This window comes from Trichosurus vulpecula, chromosome 3 (genome assembly GCF_011100635.1).
Source record: "Trichosurus vulpecula isolate mTriVul1 chromosome 3, mTriVul1.pri, whole genome shotgun sequence".
Classification (NCBI taxonomy): Eukaryota; Metazoa; Chordata; class Mammalia; order Diprotodontia; family Phalangeridae; genus Trichosurus; species Trichosurus vulpecula.
The window spans coordinates 290,812,932-290,829,019 of NC_050575.1; the positions used below are offsets into that span (position 1 = coordinate 290,812,932).

Genomic DNA, 16,088 nt, shown 5'->3' on the forward strand with positions numbered 1-16,088 from the left:
TTAGTTTATTGTTTAACCCCAGAATCTTAATGAAATTTGAAAGTAGAAGGAAATGAAGATGCACACATAGTGTCAGAATTTCTCTGCCCCTTTGAAAAGATGAGGAAGAACATAGCAGAAAACTCTTCAGTTACTTCCTACTCTTATTAAGGGGACATTTACTTGGAAAATGAAGTCTTCTCTCAAACCAGTTTTGATTATTTGGAAAGGACGAAAATGATCTTTACAATACCCCTCTCCCCAGTAGCAACTTTGTTGGTCTTCAGATGAACAACTTTGGTGGGGAAGAGAGGAAATAAAGTCTCATTTGCAGTTAGAGGCTTCTGATGATCATCTACAGGAAGCCCTTCCCAGACCCTCTTAATTCTAGTGCTAAGTGTGCCAAGCACTTTACAATTATTAACTCATTTAACCTTCACAAAACCGTGAAAGGTACATGCTATTTGTAACCCTGTTTTACAGCTGAGGGAACTGAAACAGACCGGTTAAGCGATACCCAGGGTCACACAGCTAATAGGTGTCTGAGGCTAGATTGGCTCTCAGATCTTGAATCCAGACCCAGTGGTCCATCCATTGCATTACCAGCTGCTTCCATAGATACTGTCTACATATGGTACCCCCTTTTTAAGCAGGTGCTGAATTCAAAAACCTACCTTCAAAACTATTAGCAGAACTCTGAATGAGAGGCTGTGGTATACTCTTGAGCATTAATGCTACAGGGAAGAGATTTCAAATTCATGTATCTCTAGCACTCTTGAGTGTGGCCCAAACCAGATTAAAATATAATTGGGAAATATTTAACAAAATCAATAAAAATAGAATAAAACATAGATAACATTGTATTTTAAAACTAACTGAATATGTGGCCCACAGAAATCCTTACGTACAGATTGGTGGCCCCTGTTCCTATTTAAGTTTGACACAAATGATGGAGGGCATATATTGGATTTTCCAATATGAAAAGAAAATTGTTGAAGACTATTTCATATATGTTATATGAGAACATATGTGAGATCAACAGAATACTATATTCAGTAGTGGGGAGAGGGGCAGCCTAGTGTAATAGAAAAAAAACATTGGCCTTGGAATCAATAAACCTAGCTTCAAAGCCTGCCTCCGATACTTACAAGCTACATAGCTTCAGTAAGTCACTTAATAACAATAATACTACAAAAAAACAGCAGTCCTCATTTATTTACTTCTTTGTGATTCAAAATATGGGCATTAATCTCATGTGATCATTTCAGCCACCCTGCAGAGTGTTATTAGTATTATTTCCATGTTTTCCTTGAGAAAACCGAGTCCCAGAATGTTGTGACTTGTCCAGGGTCTTTCAGCTATTAAGTGTCTGAGGAGTATGTATGTGAAATATTGAAACCAGTATGGTAGACAAATAACTAAGAATATCTGTGCCCTATATCTCTCTTGCCACTCCAGATCCCATTTGTTGGTTTTTGTCCTGAGAGATATCAAAGTACACATCCAAGAGAGACTAGTTTTACCAAGAACTTCTGGCTAGAATTGAGTGACCTGAGGTCATTAGGAGTGATAGTGTTTTGTACTTAAAAGAACAAAGGAGGCTGGAATGTTTTATAATTTCTCCAATCTAAGTAAACAGATTCTAACCACCTTTGAACCAAATACCAGTCATAAAGAGACCAAGTAAGGATCAATGTGCCATGCATTGAGTTAATGCCCTGGGACCAAAAAGACAAAAATTAATCATCCTTACCCTTGAGGAGCTTACACTCTCTATCAGGAGTTAACGTATATGTAAAGATAAATACAGAAGTTGGTAGAATTTTTTTGTTGTCATTTAAAGGACTCATCATTCATTATATCTGTTTCTGCCTCTCTGTACCCAGTCTTGTCTCAGAAGAAAGGGGTTTTGTCTAAGTAGGCTGTATCACCTCATGTAAAACAACCATCTGTTAGTGCATCTTGCCTTCCTCGTCTCCTTCCACTTCTAGATTTTATTTTCTTTCCAATACTGTCTCTTCTGCTTTTGGTCCCGTTTGGTGGGTATCCCCCAAGGCTCTGTACTGGGCTCTCTGTACTGTCTCCCTTAATGATCTCAACAGCTCCCACGGGTTCAATTATCATCTCTGTACACATCATTCCCAGATATATCTATCCAGCCCTAACTTCTCGCCTAAGCTCTATTCTCACATCGTCAGCTATATTTTGGATATCTTGAATTGGATGCCCTGTAGGCATCTCAATAGCAATATATCCAAAGTAGAACTCATTATCTTTCCCTCCAAATTCTTTCTTCCAGATTTACCTAGTCAGGGGTACCACCATCCTTCTGATCAGCCAGGTTCACAACCTCAATGTCATCCTCAATTCCTCTGTCACACTCACTCTACATATCCAGTCTGTTGCTAGGTCTTATAAATTCTACCTTTGCAGCATCTCTCATGTAAATCCCCTTTTCTACACTCACTCATCCACTGTGCTGGTGCAGTCTTTCATTACCTCACTCCTGGATTATTACAGTAGCCTGTTGGTTGATGTACCTGCCTCGGGTCTATCTCCTCTCCAGTCTATTCCTCCACCCAGCAGCCAAAGCAATTTTCCTAAAGCACATGTCTGCCAATGTCACTCTTCTACTTAATAAATTCAGTTGGCTGCCTTTTACCTCCAAGGTCAAATATAAAATTCTCTGTTTGACTTTCAAAGCCCTTCAAAACCTGGTCTCTTTCTTCTTTTCTAGTCTTCTTACACTCTAGTTTCCTCCACATAATCCATGATCTAGTGACCCTGGTCTTTCTGCTATTCCTCGTGCACGTGATACTCTCATCTCCTGTCTCCATGCTTTTTTGCTGGCTGTCCCCCATACTTGGAATGCTTTACTTCCTCACCTCTCCTTATCTCCTGGTTATGCAGTGGATGGAAGTGTTGCACATGTAGTCAGGAAAACCTGAGTTCAAATCCTGCCTCTGACGCTAGCTGTGTGACCTTGAGCAAGTAACTTTACCTCTGCCGGCCTCATTTTCTCATTTCTAAAATGCAGATCATAATACACTTACTTCACAGGGTTGTTGAGAATACCAAATGAGTTAACATATGTAAAACAGTTCGTAAATCTTAAAGCACTGTGTAACTGCTTCCTTCAAGATTCAGCTCAGATCATACTGTCTGCAGGTGGCTTTTCCAGGTCCTAACCATTAACAGTCCAAAATGTTAGGCGATAAAAGGTTCAGCATTACTATTAGCCTTCAAGCCAACTGATTTATAACTTTTTAGTGGTGATATAGAGTGAATTCCTCTTTAGATATGGATTGGATCATATAATCACTACTATTTCCCTCAGCTCTGAAATTCTGTGATTCTATGAAAATAAAGTAATGGTTTAGCTTTTTTACATTAGTTACTGAGGTATGAAAATACAAAAATACATAATTAGTACAATATTTAACATTTCCAGAATAATGAAGAAGGGGCATAAATGATTTAAACATTCGTGGAATGATAGGACTTAGAGCTGGATAAGAGTTTGGAAGCTGTTCTCCTCCAACCCCTTCATTTTGCAAATGAGGAATTTGAGACCCAGAGAAGTGACTTCCCCATGGTCAGACATTGGCAGAGCCAGTTCTCACACCAGGGCCCCTGACTCCAAATTCACCATTCCTTCAACTACACCCAGATGCCTCCTAGGTTTATGTAGCATATCTTGGACATAATAAGAGCAGTAAATATGTTTATTTCTAGCCAAAGTGAGGGCATTCTACTCTGGATATTATTCACTTTATTTCTGCTCCTTTGTTAGTAAGCTTAAACAACAACTTATTAGCTATGTAACAGCAATTTATTTAATTTCTTTAGGTCTCAGTTCTTCACGTGTAAAAAATAAGAGAGATTAGATTATCTCTCAGAGCCCTTACTAGAATGCTGATCTAACAGAGATCAGACATTCTGTTTTAGTAGATTGTGGTCCTGAAAATAACAAGTTAATTTTCCATTAAAATTTTTAAAAATCACCCATGCACACAATTATCTATCTTGATCTTAGAGAAAGAAAGTATTCATTTTATAGCTTTTATTTTAGGCCTTTTCATTTTACGGCATCGTTATAACCTTGGCTCAGCTAATTAGCAGAAACAGCACTTAGAGTCTCTCCTTAGACTTAGCTCGACCACGTGAAAAGGTTCTTTTTCTCCCACAACTTCATAGACCTTTTTTCTGAAGTACTCTTAATACGAATTGTCAGGATTTTTGAACATAGGACATCTTATCAGCTCTAATGAGGTAAATAAACTAGATGATTGACTAATTGTGTTTTCTTTGCATTTGTAGGGGCAAATGAAAAGAAACATGAAAAAATCAAATCCATTTAGAGAATTGAAGTACAAAAGAAAGATAGTTGGCATATTCTCTGAACAAAGACAGCTAGTACTTAGAGTTGAATAGGAAAACAGATGCCCAAAAGGCAAGCAGTATTCTCATTGTAGATTTTTCTTTTTCACAGTGTTTCTTGTGCCATCTTCAGATATTGAAGTTTGTTGGATAGGAGTAATTGGAACAACTTCAATGATAATCATACTTTATAGTTATAAAATACTAACATTTTATACATATATATGTGTATAGTGTGTACTACATACATTTTTTCATTTTTCTTTGCTAAACTAAGGTGGGTAGTGCAAATATCTTGAAATCAAAGGTTCTTAGAGTTGGAAGTGATCATCTATTTCAACTAATACCTGAACAAGAATCCCCTTTATGATAACTTTCCTGATAAACATTCATCCAACTTAAGGAAACCCATTCCATTTTTGTATAGCTTTCATTATTAGGAAATTTTACTTCATATTGGGCCAAATCTATTTCTCTAATTTCCACTCATTTGTGGATCTCTTTCCTTCGTGTATTTATGTTGTTTTGACCATACAAGTGTTAAAAAATATATTGACAACAGGAGAGAGCTTTTGAAGTTTTATATGCTTTCTTACCAGGGCTGCCTTTCTTTGAATGCCTATGAACACTGTAATAGACTGCCAGAAACAAGAATTGGGCCCTTAAAGATAAATTGGAGATTAGAAAAAGATTCAGTACTTCCATTTTACTTCAGTAGGATTTTTCTTACTTAAACGAGTTAATGTTTTCAAACTTTTATTTCTAGTTTCACTTAGAACAAACCACTTTGTATCACCATCAGAAAATTATAGGTGTTTATTAGTAATTTTTATAGTATTTTCTAGTGCTACATAGTAATTTTCACAAATGTACCTTAGTGCAATCCTGGGAGATAAGTGAGTATCATAATTCTGTAGATGAGAAACTGATGAAAAGATGTGAGAAGTGAAATGCCTTGCACCTGATCTGTGTGTGTGGGGGGGTGCGTGTGTGTGTGTGTGTAACTGATTACTTAATCTATGGAACAATCCTGCTTTAATACAGAGCATTTATTTTTATGTCCCAATATCTGGTGTTTTTTTCTCCTCTACAGAGATATACCAATGCCTTTAGTCAGCTCAGGAGTGGAGCATGGGAATTTGAGGGAGCTAGCATTTGCAAGAATGAAAGACCTTGGGATACAGGTAAAAAAAATATATTAGGCCCTTATGATTGAGATCAGAGTAACTGGATAAACCAAAGGAGCTTTCTGTTGGGTTGCACCTTGCAAGCGATGGCCAATAAACTCATTAGGCATTGTCATTGTTTATCTTACCTGTTCTCAGCAAGTGAGTATTGTGGCCAGTGATCACTCAGGGTGCACTATCTCATGCCCTCACCACCTTCACGGACCAGCATATTTGGTTATCTGCATCTATATCTTCCACTTCCCTTTTAGTCAGCAAATACTTTTTGAGCACCTACTAAGTGCCCAATGTTGGGCTAATCTCTGAAAAATACCAAAAACCCTTAAGAGATCCTCTTAGAGAATTCATCACATAGATGAGAATACAAAAATAAAATACATAAAGCAGTTAACAAACAATAGAAGACAGTTTTGCTGTTTCCTACCCCCATTCGCACACCATGATTAGCACGAATCACAGGGAGTAGATACATCCTCTGTCATGCTCACAGCCTCATTAATATGCAAACAGCAGCTATAAAACATATTTTGGAATTCAGCTAAGCATCTTTGACTCTGGTCAAGTCTGTCCACTACAAATAGTTGGACAGTGGATAGAACACTGGCCTTGGAGTCCAGAAGTCCAGCCTCAGGTACTTACTAGCTGTGTAACCCTGGACAAGTCATTTAACCTCTACTCATCTCAATTTCTTCATCCCTAAAATAGATATGATAATAGCACCTACCTTCCAGGACTTTTGTGAGGTTCCAGTGAGATGATACATGTATAGCACTTTGCATACCTTAAAGCACTGTATATATGCTAGTTATCATTGCCAGCTACAGACAAGAAGGATGCATGTTTACATTCATGATAGCAGTACAAAGATCATGCTTTTTTTTTCTTTTATGGTAATGTATTTTTATTCTGAATTTAAACACAAAAATATGAACATTTCCACATATGCAGCAAAATACAAAAAGAGAACTGTATTTGAAATTCTGTTTCATACTGCTTATTTTCTTAAGCATATAATTCCAAATATTTTCAAAACTGACCTGCTTGTCTTTGCTTCCTACTGAATTTCCTTCTGTTATCTGCTGTGCTTTAAAAAAAAAATTTCAGTGGTCCTCTTTTGGGAGCAGGGGGAGGCATCACTAATTGCTAATCCTTTATTTCCCTCCAGTCCCCTTTCTCAGTTCAAAACTGAGGGAAGAAAAATACCGTGTAACAAATAGGCGTAGTCAAGCAAAACATGGTGGTCATTTCCAAGAATATATGTCTCTTTCTGCATCTTGAATCTGTTATCTAGCTGTCAGGAGGTAGGCAATGTTTTATCATAGGTCCTTCGGAGACATGGTTGGTCATTGCATTGATCAGAGTTCTTAAGTCTTTCAAAGTTGTTTTTCTTTACAGTGTTGTACTTATATAAGTTGTGCTCCTGATTCTGTTCATTTCACTCTATCAGTTCATACTACCCAGGATTCTCTGACATCTTCTTTTCATTTTTGCAAATAATATTTATAGTGCAATAGTATTGTGGTTATATTCCATTACATTCACATCCTACAATTTCATCATCAAAGTTGTTTTTCTTTATAGTTTTGTCAGAGTATAAATTATTCTCCTCATTCTATTCATGTCACTCTGCAGACATTCATACCAAGTCTTCCCAAGTTTCTTTGAACTGATCCTGCCGCTATAAAAATTAAAAGCAAATGGTGTTTACCTTCCTTTTCTGGCTTTCTTTGATTATTGTTTAGGTTCTGATTGGCTCAGAGTGAATGTAAATAGCAATTGTTTCTGTTTTGGCCAGAAACCCTGAGGGTCTTCCCTTCCCAGATTGATTTTTTTTTTTTGACTAGGTAAAAGAGGCCATTCTCTGCCTCATTTCTTACCCAGCCTTAATCACTGACTGGGCATTGCCTCAGTCAAACTAAGGCCTATTAAAGACCTTAGCTTAAGAAGGCCAAGGTCTCTCACTGTATCCAGAGCTACCTCCAGTCATCCTCATCTATATCTTGCCACTGGATCCAGATGGCTCCAAAGGAGAAAATGATGCTGGTGACTTTGCACAGCCCTCCTTCACTTAAATCCAATTCACTTGCATGTCATGGCATCACTTCCCTGATGTCATGGTCCTCTTTAAGAATGAAGGACAAACAACCACAAACATACCTGAATTAGGAACTTTGCAGATAATTCTAAGGTGGAAATTTTTTATTTTGTTTTGTTTGTATTTATGTTTCATGGAATCATAGAGTCTTAGCGTTGAAAAGGATCTTAAAAGGCATCTAATCTAATTTCCTATCACATATATGAATCCATTCTACAGAATCCCTGAGAGTCATTCAGCCCCGCTTGAACATTTCCAATGATGAGCACATTTCCCAAGACAGTTTCATTTTTTAAAGTTCCTAGTATTATTTCTTATATTGAATAGAAGGTTGCCTCCATATAATTTCCACAAAATTCTGTCTTCTATATATAGACTGATTGTCTGTTTTTCCCAATAACCCTTGAGATATTTGATGACAACTATCCTGTTCCCCCTCAACCAAATCTTCTATTAAAAACTCCAATTGTTATATTCTCTCCCCTGGCTCAGACTATTCTCTGATTTTAATAATAATGCCTTACATATTGGTGCCTAAGTTCTAGATAAAGCAAAATTGTACTTCACATATGTTTTTTTGTATTCTCCATCCCAAAGTATATTAAGCATGATTTGGTAAATGTTTCATTTTGAAGTTGATTCATTGGATTTCTCTGAATGAACCATGTCATTCAGACTTAATTCTGAACCTCAGGGTTTAGTGGAAATGCTCATCAAAGTGCTGAGCCCAGGCATTTATTGTGTGTTTTTCTCCATATTCCTTTTTTTTTTTTTTAAACAGTGCCGTGATGTGAGAACCAGAGAGGTTGGAATCCAGGAAATTCATCATAAAGTGAGGCCGTACCAGGTTAGTTTCTTGAATTTTTTTCCTTTTCATAAGATGATTGTCAGACCCAGGTTCATGACAGCAGACTTGGAAGATTGATAGGTGGTGAGCCAAGAATAAGGGAGTGATCAGAATCAACATTAATTAAAGAAGACTAGAGTTTAGGAGAGGTTAGTTCTAGGAGAGTTGGATCCAGCCACCAGACTCATTTCTCCTAAAGTGCTGTCAGAGTGGGAGCTAGGAGATAAATGCAGAATCAGAAGGTTGGTTCTTGTCTCAGCATTTGTGTGAGGGGGACTGAAGGTTTTTCTGCTTCTAGTCTGGGTTGCAACTAAATTGGAGTTGAGAATGTAGAGATTCTTTAATGGTTTGGGGCTGAAATATTCAAAGTTAATAAGTACATACCCTCAGAATCTTCCTAGTCGGGTGGTTATATTTCTCAAGAATTGTGTTTTTCTGTAGTTCTTGTATAACCTAGCGTCTGGTTCCCAGGGCCATCTCCTGGCATTGAGGATCCAGCATTTGGGGTCTGTGATGTTATGTGAGGTCAAAGCCCAGTGTAGTTCTTAGGCACCTGAGCAGTGTTGATGCCCATGAAGCAGATTTGGACATTCCTCTTTTGTCCTCCCTTTGGTTTAGTGATCTTGGCACAGCTGTATTCCACTATGCAGGTTTCCAAGTTTACAGAATAGATAACTTGAGAAACTGATGCTTTGCTTTTTATAGGCAATTATAAAAAGTCACTATATAAGTACAACCCTTAGCTTACCATGGAAGCACAAATGGAAAGTGTAAGCTTTTTTCATTAGCATAAAAAACTTTCAAAGGCTCATAAAAGATCTTTAAAAGATCATAAAAACAAATACCTCTTAAATCCATTTTTAAAAAGGTAGCTTTATTGTTGCCTTTTGTTTTTATGCCATAGTAATTTCACCATAATCACCCATCTGCACTGAAAAAAAAATTAAGCAAAGACAAGTAACAGAATAACTGCCTCTTAGCATGTATTCTGTGTGACACATCCATATATGCCAGCCCACCTCTTTACTGAGAGGAGGAAAGGTTTTCTTAGTTCTCTAGGAATGAGATTTTTCATTAAAATTCATGATAGCTCAACTTTTTTAAGGCTATCGCTTTTTATATTTAGTCACTGGGTTTAGAGTTCTCTTGATTTTTCTTCCATCTGAAGCCATTCTTTATTCAGTTGCTATGCCAAGGTGTGCCACTGTTGTATGAAGGATTTCCAGAATGTATAGTAGAAACGTTCCCTTCTTTGGGCTGTATGTTATAGATTCCTGCCAAGTACTTCTTATCATAATTTATACTTCTCTGAACTCTGAGATAAAGTAGGAGTAGAACCTGCCAAGGAAACAAGTTTTTTGTTTTTTTGTTTTTTTATGACAGTGCAGAATAAACAGTGGGATTAAAATAGTGGAGTACCTCACTAAAACTCTGGCTTATTAAGATTTAGAAGATACTCAAGTTTACTTGGGTCAGAATCTTTTTCCAAAGAGAAAACAAAATTCTCCAAAGAACCCTTCCTCTAGAATTAAAGTTATCCCTTTATAGTTAACGATGGGCTTCTTTCTAGGCCAATTTTATATCCTTCAGGAAAAAAAAAATTCACTGTGTTTACTGATAAGATAGCATTTTCTCTTTAAATATGTAGTTTTTAAAGTTTATTACATTAAGTCATTTATATTATGTCTCTGGGCTATAATATCTCATAGGCAAATGTCACTGTCAGTAGGAAAGTATTTCATTTGTAGAAATTCGCTGCAAAGACAAGTTTTCAGGGAGTCATCAGGTGCTTGTTGATTGAATGAAGAATTAGTTACATAATATAGGAATCTGTTCCTCAGCAACTCCTTTGGCTATATATAGTTGTATTTTTTATCCCAGAATTACATATTTTTAGGAATATAGTATGTTACTGGTAATAAATCTTAAGCATCTCTTTTCATCTAGTCTGTGCTCCTTACAAAAGTCACCTTTCTTCCACAGTTTCTTACATACTTTCCCTATATTAAAGTATCCTTCCTGTCTTCAAAAAGACATTATTATGTAAAGGAGAAAGATTTTTTTAAAACACAGTTTAATGTTTTTAGACTCTTGTACTTAAATAAAAATTTCAGTCTTAGTAAGAGTTACCTCTCAGGGAAGAGTAAGTTATTTCCTAAGTGAGGAAACACGACAAGATTATAAGTGACTAAAATTTCACATTGATTCTTGGAGCAGAACAGGAATTAACTTCCTCAGTTGGTTTAGCAAGTCATTTTATTTTTGAACCTTGGCTTATTTTCTCCTTCTCCAAATCAGAACTATAACACATTTGCTGCTTTCCTTGTGTACAAATGAGGTAAAATTTAAGCTGACCAAAGTAAATACTCTTAAAATAATGTGATTATTTTAAGTCATCATCTTCCTTTTCTTTAATATCTGGTCAAATCATTGGTATCCCATATAAAGTCCCAATTTATAGTAACCTAGAAAATTAAAGAGCTATCTCTTGAAATAATAAATAGATGCTTTTTAAAATGTTTTATTGATAACTTTTGTTTTTACATAAGTCATTTTCAGACATATACCTCACCCTGTGAGCTTACCTCGTAACAAAGAAAACGGTTGAAACCAACCAACAAAGCAGCCGTGTCTGACAGTGTACACAACATTATACAACCTTAGTTCCCTCTTTCTCCATCAGGAGAGAGATATAGTTCCTTATCTTTTTGATAGGGCCAAAATTAGTCATCATAGTTGCATACAATTCAGTTAAATAGATGCTTTTTTTTAAAAGTAGTCTTTAATGTTTTACATATTGAATTTGGTCAAAGTTTTCCCCTTGACTCACATTTATAAAATTGTAAATACTTTCCTACCAAAAAACAACTGACCCCCAATTGTAACACATCATCTATGTAATATATAATCTTATGAGAATTCCCATATGTTGTCCCTGGTTCTGTTGCTTGGATGAAGTGAAATTATAATATTTGCTTATGTAGGCTAATAGAATGTGGAAAAATTTTGTTAAAATGTGCCATAGTCCCAGTTGCAAGTAATAATTGCTCTTAACATTATCTTATAGCATGAAATGCCTGCCTTTAAAGACTAGTAAAAGTTGGCTTGACTTTAAAGAATCTTTCATTAAGGCTTTATTTATGGTATGTCAAAAATTAAGTTATTGTGATTTTAGTGTATAGTTTTACTCAGTAGACTTGATAATTGTCTATCCCAAGATCTCCATTGTGGTGACCCTCATTTCAGCACTTGGACAGATTACAGATCTCATTAGTGTGAATTCTGCACTCCCTCCATCAGTATTTATCATAATCCAGCTATACCTTTGCAATACTGTGTGAGATTTCTTGGTTTTCTCTGTAAAACCTGCACAAAAGATCTACCCAACGTTTTGTAGACCTTCCCCTAGTTCCTTTAATGGTTCCCAGTGCAATAATAATTCTACATGGCTGGCTTACTTCTTTTTCCAGGCATGGGTCTTATATAGCATACTGAAAAGAAAATTGGTACTAAAAATAAGAGCTTTTAAAGCAAGGAGCAGCTTAGGATCATTGACAGTGCTATGCCAAATACATGGATGATCGTAAAAGATCATCTGGAAACTTTGAATAACTACAGAGAAAACATGGGAAGAGAATACAGATTAAAACAGCCTTGAGGCTTCACCTCATGCCATGAATTGGTAAATGTGGCAAAAGTTGTGATCTGTCATATGGACATCAATTCATTCACTCTTTTTGTGTGTGTGTGTGTGTGTGTGTGTGTCAACATTATTTAAAATTTAAAAATTATTGATTTTTAAATAAATTTAAATAAATAAATAAATTTAAAAATTATTGATTTCCACAAGATTTTGAGTTAAAATTTTCTCCCCGTTTCTACCCTCCCCCCCCACTCCAAGATAGCATACATTCTGATTGCCTCGTTCCCCAGTCAGCCTTCCCTTCTCTCATCCCACTCCCCCCTGCCCCATCCCTTTTCCCTTTACTTTCTTGTAGGGCAGGATAGATTTCTATGCCCCATTCCCTATATATCTTATTTCTCAGTTTCATGCAAACACAACTTTTTCTTTTGAGCATCTGATTTTAAAACTTTGAGTTCCAAATTCTCTCCCCTCTTCCCTTCCGACCCACCCTCCCTAAGAAGGCAAGCAATTCAACATAGGCCACACGTGTATCATTATGTAAAACACTTCCACAATACTCGTGTTGTAAAAGACTAACTATATTTCCCTCCATCCTGTTCTGTCCCCCTTTATTCAGTTTTCTCCCTTGACCCTGTCCCTTTTCAAAAATGTTTGCTTTTGATTACCTCCTCCCCCATCTGCCCTCCCTTCTTTTATCCCCTTCCCCCTACTTTCCTGTGGGGTAAGATACCCAGATGAGCGTGCATGTTATTCCCTCCTCAAGTCAAATCCGATGAGAGCAAGATTCACTCATTCCCCCTCACCTGCCCCCTCTTCCCTTCCAACAGAACTGCTTTTTCTTGCCACTTTTATGTGAGATAATTTACCCCATTCTATCTCTCCCTTTCTCCCTCTCTCAATATAGTCCTCTCTCATCTCTTAATTTTTATTTTACTTTTTTTTAGATATCATCCCTTTATATTTAACTCACCCTGTGCCCTATTCCCTTCAGCTACCCTAATACTGAGAAAGGTCTCATGAATTACACACATCATCTTTCCATGTAGGAATGTAAGCAAAACAGTTCCACTTTAGTAAGTCCTTTATGATTTCTCTTTCTTGTTTACCTTTTCATACTTCTCTTGATTTTTGTGTTTGAAAGTCAAATTTTCTATTTAGCTCTGGTCTTTTCACTGAAAAAGCTTGAAAGTCCTCTGTTTTATTGAAAGCCTATATTTTGCCTTGGAGCATGATACTCAGTTTTGCTGGGTAGGTGATTCTTGGTTTTAATCCTAGCTCCTTTGACCTCTGGAATATCATATTCCAAGCCCTTTGATCCCTTAATGTAGAAGCTGCTAGATCTTGTGTTATTCTGATTGTGTTTCCACAATACTCAAATTGTTTCTTTCTGGCTGCTTGCATTATTTTCTCTTTGACCTGGGAACTCTGGAATTTGGTGACAGTGTTCCTAGGAGTTTTCTTTTTGGGATCTTTTTCAGGAGGTGATCGGTAAATTCTTTCAATTTCTATTTTACCCTCTGGCTCTATGATATCAGGGCAGTTCTCCTTGGCAATTTCTTGAAAGATGGTATCTAGGCTCTTTTTTTTGATCATGGCTTTCAAGTAGTCCCATAATTTTTAAATTATCTCTCCTGGATCTATACTCCAGGTCAGTGGTTTTTCCAATGAGATATTTGACATTGTCTTCCATTTTTTCATTCCTTTGGTTCTGTTTTATAATATCTTGGTTTCTCATAAAGTCACTAGTTTCCACTTGCTCCAGTCTAATTTTTAAGGTGTTATTTTCTTCAGTGGTCTTTTGGACCTCCTTTTCCAGTTGGCTAATTCTGCCTTTCAAGGCATTCTTCTCCTCATTGGCTTTTTGGAGCTCTTTTGACATTTGGGTTAGTCTATTTTTTAAGGTGTTATTTTCTTCAGTATTTTTTTGGGTCTCCTTTAGCAAGTCATTGACTTGTTTTTCATGGTTTTCTTGCATCTCTCTCATTTTTCTTGCCAGTTTTTCCTCTACTTCTCTTACTTGCTTTTCCAAATCCTTTTTGAGCTCTTCCATGGCCTGAGACCAATTTATATTTTTCTTGGAGGCTTTTGATGTAGGCTCTTTGACTTTGTTGACTTCTTCTGGCTGTATGTTTTGATCTAATTTGTCACCAAAAAAAGATTTTAGAGTCTGTGTCTGAATCTGAGTCTGCTTCCTCTTTCACTGCCTGGCCGTGTTCCCAGCCAACTACTTGGTCTTTGAGCTTTTTGTCAGGGTATGACTGCTTGTAGAGTAGAGAGTGCTTTATCCCAGGCTTTAGGGGCTGTGCTGCAGTTTTCAGAGCTACTTCTACTCCACTGTCACTGCAAGCTCTGCCACAGCAGCGCTTCTCCTCCCCCAAGAACCGCCAACCAGGATTGCGAGCCCTGCACTCCCACTTTGGTCTGCCGCTTGATTCCTCCTGCCGTGTGAGCCAGGGACTCTGGAAGCAGCTGACACTGGAGCTCTGGAAGCAGCCGCAGGAGCTTCCTGCTGCTGTCACAGCCGCCACTGCACCACCTCCACCACCCCTGGGGCTGGGGCCAGACCACTTTCTATCCTGATCTAGCAGTTTTCCCACTAACCTTCTCTGTTGTCTTTGGCATTTGTGGGTTGAGAAGTCTGGTAACTGCCACAGCTCAATAATTCATGGCCCTAAGACCTGCTCTGGGCCGACTCCCAATCTGGTCTGTCCTGGTGTGGCCCACGCTGGGCTGCACTCCGCTCCCAGCACCGTGCCATAGACCCTTCCCAGCAACCATCCAGCCTGTCCTGGGCTGGAGACCTGCTTCCTTCTGCTATTTCGTGGGTTCTGCAGCTCTATAATTTGTTCAGAGCCATTTTTTACAAGTGTTTGGAGGGCTTTGGGGGGGAGCTTAAGCAAGTCCCTGCCTTCCAGCCACCATCTTGGCTCTGCCCCCAGTTGATTCACTCTTGATGGAGCTGTGCAGTTGTCTAGTCATTCTGGAACATTTGGAATTATACAAAAGAAGATTAACCTTTTCTATCTCCTCTTATCTAACAGTCTCAGTACTGAGAAGTTCCTCCAAGGAGGTCAGAGATCCAGTATGTATCAAATTAGTCATGGTAGTATTCTTTAGGGTTGCAAAGAACTGGAAACAAAGTAAGTGCCCATTGATAAGAAAATAACTGAAAAAAGTCCATATAGTATATAAATGTGTGGGGCATGATATTATATAGTAAGAAATCATGAACATGAGGAATCAAGAAAAACATTGGAAAATGTTTATAAAGTGACATATAGAGTGAAATAAGCAGAACAGAGAACAATATGAACAATGACTACAAAAGGAGAAAAGCAAATTCACTAAAAGAAAATTAAAATAATAGTAAATGAAAAAAAAAAACACCGGCGATGCTCCAAGAAACGATAATGAAATGGACCCTCCCCCCTCATTGTGGAGAGAAGGAGCACCAGATTTGAGACTAAAGCTATTTTGTTAGATGTTGCCACTCTGTCAGATGTGTCTCTTTCTCCAAAGAGAAAGATGATCAGGTGGCAGGACTTGGGCATCACTGATAAACTGTCGATGTGCTCCACTCGTCTTCCTTTGGTGTCCATACTGAGTGGGCCCCCTCTCTCTAGTAACATTATGGGAGGACATGGTTAAGAGTTCCACTGGATGGACTGTGATCCCCATAAATGGAGGGAATGTTGCCATCGGCAATGACACATCCATTTGAGATCTCATTTCAGAGACTTCATAGTGTCTAAAGGTGGGATGCAATAAGCGTAGTGTCATCTGTAAACAGAAGCATCTGAATAATTCACTTCGGTCATCAAGTATCTAGTGGGTGCAAGTCTGTGCCGGGCTGCAGGAATACATTGAGAAAGATGGAACAGCCTCATCTCTCAAGGAGCCTTCAGACTATTGGGAGAATACAGCATGTAGATGGATAAGTAAACATTGTAATTT

At 37.6% G+C, this 16,088-nt stretch overlaps 1 protein-coding gene across 1 annotated transcript in view; it reads left to right on the plus strand.

Moving 5' to 3' along the window:
* The window catches only part of ELP3 (elongator acetyltransferase complex subunit 3), a 113,956-nt gene that overhangs the window by 57,131 nt on the left and 40,737 nt on the right, over positions 1-16,088 (plus strand). Inside the window, exons 11-12 of the mRNA XM_036751231.1 lie at positions 5,453-5,543; positions 8,423-8,488. Coding sequence (XP_036607126.1) covers positions 5,453-5,543; positions 8,423-8,488 — 157 coding nt within the window. The remainder of the gene's footprint in view (positions 1-5,452; positions 5,544-8,422; positions 8,489-16,088) is intronic.